Source organism: Lygodium microphyllum, chromosome 17, assembly GCF_053477565.2.
Source record: "Lygodium microphyllum isolate KBCC chromosome 17, Lygodium_microphyllum_v1.1.10, whole genome shotgun sequence".
NCBI classification, from domain to species: Eukaryota; Viridiplantae; Streptophyta; class Polypodiopsida; order Schizaeales; family Lygodiaceae; genus Lygodium; species Lygodium microphyllum.
Window position 1 is genome coordinate 102,318,516 of NC_141151.1, and position 6,321 is coordinate 102,324,836.

Sequence of the window (6,321 nt, forward strand, 5' to 3'; positions counted from 1 at the left end):
CAAACTGATTTCATAAGAGGGAAAAAAACCGAAATTGAAAATTCTCCAAAAAAAGGGGGGAAATATGAGGTGAGAGAAACTCAAATTTTGTGTACTATTCATTCTCCCTTTTTTTAATCCCCCACTACCCCTTTTTTTAATAGAAAACCCAAGATTTGGAGAGAGAAGATTCACCCTCCATGGATGTCAACATCTAGCCTTCGTATTGGACAATCCAAAATGTCCATATCTTAAACTATATTATTTTTAAGGGCCCATTTGTGAGTTCATTTTTTTCCTAATGTTAATCAAGGTCCTTTGTGTAAGCCCCTTGCTTACGGGAAATGATAGTTGAGGACTCAAACTTGATTGAGATTTGATATAAACCTTCTAATGAATGCAAATCTCTCCTTCTTGAGAATGGATGTCCTCAAAAAGACATTTGACTCATGATTATGACAAAGTGAGAAGAATGTATCTCAATACCTTCCTTTAATGGAGACCTCTTCAACATGAACCCGAATGGACTCCATGATCTTGTAAGCCTTTACTCCAACCTTTAGACTTCTTGGACCTTGTGCATAGATATGGATGTCTCTCTACCTCACAAGCCTCAAGGATGAAGCTCTGATACCATGGTACAAAACATGGTTTGAAGAAAAGGATAAAGGTGAGCTGTAGGGGAAAGAAGAAGAATACGATACAATACCTTGATGTTTACATGTACCTTTAGTACCGCTTCTAGCACCATACATTTTTACTTAGGTGGCCTAAAAATTTATAGGAGAGGAGGAGTAAAAAAGAAGTCCTCTATACATGGTCTAAGTTTAAGACCATGGTGCACAGATCGGTCGCCGTATGCGCACGTAGTGAGTGTCAGAAGGTCCCCAAGAACAAAGGAACTCTACTTTTTGCACACAAATCAATGAAGAAAAGCTTGCACGACATGAACAAGAGACCAATTGGGTGCAATCCCCCCCCATGCTAGCTTTTGAGTTTGCTTTTGTGCCAATAAAGAATTAAAGCTAATGGGCACCCAAGAAGTCAGGCAGTACCCAAATACAATGTCCACTACAAGTATTTAAATCATGCGCCCATGCGCATACAAAAATAATAAATAAATATCAAGTGCTTTGATAAATAAACATGACAAAATATAGGCGCCATGCCTAAGATACGGGCCCATAAAAAATTGATGATAAATTTGAATACACGCTATCCTCCAATGCTTCCCACTGCCACCGCTGCTTGCTCTACACATCAACTGAAGCATTTATAATTGTTAGATAAATAATATAATTAAACCGACAAAAGTGAATACCTAGCAGTCTTCAGCTACATAAATAAATTGGTTGGAAATCAATCCTAACCTTAATTTATTACGAGTGCGCACTCTAAACTCATAAACGTGCACACAAAATTAATAAAACGCCCGAAAAGGATAGGCATCCCTATCGACTTCTCGCACAAAGAATCCACTTTGTGTATGAGCCCGGTAATAAAATCTTACGGAATCCACCGCAAAACCTCACGGAATCCACCGTGGTATGGAATCCACCGTGAAATATGCCTCCTGAGACCATACAATGCTTCAACATAGAGATGTCTTGGTCCTCTCATGACTTTATCTCACTTACCTTTACATCCCCTTCTTTCTAAAGAAGAACTTAAAGCGAGCGTTGTACAAAATAAAAGACGTGGGATTAGAATCTCGAGATATTTGGGATTATTGTTATAAGAATTCAATCCTAATAACGACTGTAACTAGAATACTAAGAGGCCCTCCTTGGAGTGATGCAATTGATGGTAAGAATCAAGGAGTTTAAAAGTGTTCATATTTGGGATTATTGTTATAAGAATTCAATCCTAATAATGACTATAACTAGAATACTAAGAGGATGAGTAGCTAGGCTCCCTCGAGTGATGCAATGGATGCTAAGAATCAAGGAGTCTAAAAGTGTTCACGTTGAGTATGTTTCTTGATCTCCAAAGAGCCTTGTAATTGCTCTAATGCACAAGAAATAGTCCAAAGGATAGTATTTTGGGATAGGATGTATGTTGGCCCTAGCTGTTGTAGCTGGCCTTTGGTTTAAACCCACTCTAACGTAAATCTTGCTGTGTGCTTGATATATCAACGTAATTGTCTCTCTCGAAAAAGAGAAGAACTCTTCGTCACTACGTTGGACTTGTCACCAGGAATTAGGATGAAAATTTTCCGTCTCTGAGAATTTTTATCTCCATCGCCATGGACGTCCCCGACAAGGAGCCTTCAAGAAACTCTGCGTTCTGGCTTCTTTTCTCTGTTTACGTACGCAAGCTCTCTGATTCTGCCGCAAGCAACAACAGATATAGCAGAAGTAATGCGTGCCATCTCCTCCAAAATTCTGTGATTCCCCTCTTAGATCGGTTCAACTTTTTGACAGACTGCCGCAATCTTCCAGCACTCGAGAGCATTTTTGACAGCTTGAGAGCTGCGGGGTACCAACTCCCTTGGCAGACGAGGAAGGCATTTTGCAGCGAGGTTGTGTTGAGAGTCTTAACGTCGCCATCCGTTTGCGAGGCTAGAAAGATGATCGATTTCGCGAAACGCACTTTAGATTGCAACTTTTATGGCGTCACTGAAGCCATCCGTGATGCACAGTCTAAGCTAGAATCAACAACATCAGCGAGGCAGAATGCGCAGGAAAGGCATCGGTTTCAGATGAGGCTGTGCCTTGTGGAGGAAGAAGTCTGCTGGAGCATATGCGAGGAAGAACGCCTCTTGCAGGTCTCCGTATGCTCCTTTGAAGTTATAGGACTAGGATAATGTGCCGAATGTGAAGAAAAAATGAAGAAAACCATAGCAACATGTTGTATGCGTTGCCAGAAAATCGGCAACTAATTATTCCTGGCATTAATTCTGCAGCTTATCATTCTACATGAGCTGTTGTAACGAGATGACTGACGTACCAAAGGCCATCTATTTTCTTCTATATTATCTGCGCATGCTTCCTTTTGGATGAGAAACGAAGTGAACTGGCTAATACAGATCTGATGCTATTGTCTTTAACAACAAAGGGATATGGAGACACCTAATTCAATCGATCTTGTTAAACTGCCATTGCTCTAACTTTGTTGGAGTGTCGTGTTTAGTATGCGATGGAGGAAGAAAAGCAGGCTGAGAGCAACGATGTTGAAATGACTGATGGAGAAGCGAGCGAGAGCAGCAACAGCAGACTTGCAAGCTTCTTTCGACGTGGCCTACAGTCTCAGGAGACAGACGTACGTCTTCAGACAATGAAATTGGCAGTGGCTTGTAGCTTCAACTCTTACTACGTTTTCTCCAAGCTTCTTCCCCTTTTTGAGACCTCCCTCTACCTTGAAGATTTTTGCTTCCGGGAGTACATCTTGGCAGCTTTGATGGATTTGGTTTACATGCATCACCACAAGTTGACACTTTCTGCTGTTGCACACCTTCTTGTGCCATTTTTCAACGGACCAACAGAAAGACTCCAGCTTGTGACAGTCATAGGTTGTGGTACGTGGTTCTATCAACCTGGACATGCAGTGCTTTTTGCAATGCTTGTCTTTTACAAGCACTTTGCGGATGGTACTACAGTAGTTGTCAAAAGTTGAATCCCTTAGAGACAAGAAGACGTGCGCACAATCCGCAGATGAGGTTGTTTTAGGTGATGAAAGAAATACAATAGAATTTATTGCCTTGGAAGCAAGCATGCACAAACTGTAACGGACACCTTTCGGCTTTCAATATCGAGCTTTAAACAATAGTTTCAAAGCCTTCCAGGAATCGCAAACCAGACAATCGACCTGTTGTGGCTGGTTGAAAATTTCAGCCTTGATATTTGATCTCATGCAATTTTCTGCTTGATTACTATGCCAAGAGTACACAAAACGGTTAAAAAGTGCACTGCATTATAGCTCATCAACAATGAGGAGCTTGTAATGTAGTTTCTGTTTGATGTTTAGTAACTTCTAATTAATTACAGGACGCCTGCTTCTTTTCGATTGCTATCCAGAGGAAACAGAATGTTTGTTAGGTGCAATGATGGAGCGATACGTTTCGGATTCTCCTATCAATGATCCAAGGTAGTCAATTATCAAGATCTTTGCGTTCTGGCATAAAACCAGCTAGGATGAATGCTTATTTAGTCACGAGCACAATTGATAATGTTTTCCCCTTCTTCAATCGCCAGCAGCAAGAAGTTTGAGCCTGTGATGAAGGCACTGCACTTCTTCTTTCAAGAATACTCGGGAGGGAAGAAGCTACATCAGGACGAGATTGCCAACACGTTGGTGTATCTGTGCTTGGAAAAAATGGAGGAGGGAGTTGTTCTGCTTACAGGAGAGCCGCACGCAGCCATGGTCAGGGACAATCCAGAGAGGGGACTGGAAGCCAAGCGTTTACACTTGGCCCTCCACTTTGGCTTGACCAGCATTAGCGACAACATACAAGATGCAGTCCTGGATAGTCTTGTCCTGAACATTAATAATAACGAAGGAGAAGTGCTTACCAAAGATGCCTGCAGAACTTGGCTGCTCTCTCGTTGAACTAGAAGGTGTGATAGTGCCTAGAGGCATTGGGACCACTCATATAGAGTTTGATTGTAGTGTTAGTATATTCGAACTTAAGGTGAATTTGGATGGTACCCAAGTTCTTGCAACAACTACCATGTTTGTTGGCTACCCCCTTGCAACAACTATTGAATGATTAACAAGGCTCAAACACATGATGGGAGCCACTTTGTTGAGACATCATCCGTGACAAAAGCTACAAGCAAGAGCTTGCTATGCTTAAATAGTTAAATTACCACATGCTTGATTAAGCAAAGGCTCATTCTTCCATATGTAATTGATATTAGGTGATCTTATACACACTCTAATGCTTCATTATATGTATCTTTTAGATCCAAATCTATACTCTCTTATTGTAGAATGTATCAAACAGTCACACACTTTGCACAATCCTATGTGTGGCACATATCTCAAAGTCTCTTTCAGCTCCCAGATATTAATGAGCTAATAATGCAATATAGATCACACGAGCACGTGTGCACGCATGCGCACACACACACACACACACACACACACACACACACACACACACACACACACACACACACACACACACACACACACACACACACACACACACACACACACACACACACACACACACACACACACACACACACACACACACACACACACACACACACACACACACACGCACGCACATCCTCACCCAATCGGTGTGCCTTGCAAGCTTCCATGGCATGTGCATTAAAGCACCTCTCTCTCTCTCTCTCTCTCTCTCTCTCTCTCTCTCTCTCTCTCTCTCTCTCTCTCTCTCTCTCTCTCTCTCTCTCTCTCTCTAGATATCGTACTACGATTCCCACATGAGAAGAAAATGGAGTTGTCAATGTATGGGTTTTTGGGAAAGGGCTTTCCAAGGGTTTTCGGAGGAAATCGAAAACCACTCTAGGACACATTGGGGGTTTTTCGATTTTCTCCCAAAATCGGGGATTCCCCCAAAAACACCCCCATGATGGCAAATCTTCCAAAACCCTTGCCAACTTAGACTAATCCCTGTGCAAAGGGATTGGAGAGAGCAAAAATAGAGTTTCAACTCTTAGAGTCTTCCTCATTGGCTTACACCATTGCCACAGTGTCACTTGATGCATATGGATACACGGATTTGCATGACATCTTCTCTGCTGTTCAGTGCCTCACTATTTCAAGTTCTTTATAAATTTTGTGAAGTATGTCAATTTGATGAATAGGAAATGCAACAATTTTTGCATGACAAAAATGTAAGCAAGAATATACTTGATGTTGTACATATAGATGTTTGGGGGCCTATATAGAATGTATCTCTTGGTAGCAGTAAATATTTTGTTACATTCATTAATGATTGCTCTAGGAAACTCTAGGTATATATCATGTATTAGGAAAAGTTTGGACTAAAAAAATGGGCCCTTAAAATAATATAGTTTAAGATGTGGGCCTTTTGGATTGTCCAAATAGAAAAGCTAAATATTGACACCCATGTAGGGTGAATCTTCTCTCTCCAAATCTTAGATTTTTTATTTAAAAAAGAGGTAGTGGGGGATTTAAAAAAGAGGGCGAATGAGTAATACACAATATTTGAGTTTCTCTCACCTTGTATTTTCTACTCTTTTTTTGGAGAATTTTCAAATTTTCTTGTTTTTCCTCTCACGAAATTAGTTTGACCCAAAAGTTTAGCAACATACTACTTTCCCTTTCTTCTCCGTTTTGGTAAATTATTGTCTCCATTGAAGCTCTTTGGTAAGAGTAATTGGGGTTTTTGGTATTCTGCTTATC

The 6,321-nt window shown here is 40.9% G+C and overlaps 1 protein-coding gene across 1 annotated transcript; it reads left to right on the forward strand.

Moving 5' to 3' along the window:
- Positions 1–2,224: 2,224 nt before the first annotated feature.
- Positions 2,225–4,527, forward strand: LOC148022205 (uncharacterized). The gene is made up of 4 exons (XM_087696815.1): positions 2,225–2,746; positions 3,112–3,496; positions 3,966–4,064; positions 4,151–4,527. Exons 1-4 carry the CDS (start codon positions 2,225–2,227, stop codon positions 4,525–4,527), a joined length of 1,383 nt encoding a protein of 460 aa, XP_087552941.1.
- The last annotated feature ends 1,794 nt before the right edge of the window (positions 4,528–6,321 follow it).

What these genes read in the sequence shown, in the direction of transcription:
- LOC148022205 (XM_087696815.1), top strand. Translation starts at nt 2,225, where the DNA reads ATGGACGTCCCCGACAAGGAGCCTTCAAGAAACTCTGCGTTCTGGCTT. An exon ending in AGGAAGAACGCCTCTTGCAG is followed by an intron (nt 2,747 to 3,111) that starts GTCTCCGTATGC and finishes TGTCGTGTTTAG; the next exon opens with TATGCGATGGAGGAAGAAAA. An exon ending in TTCTCCTATCAATGATCCAA is followed by an intron (nt 4,065 to 4,150) that starts GGTAGTCAATTA and finishes AATTGATAATGT; the next exon opens with TTTCCCCTTCTTCAATCGCC.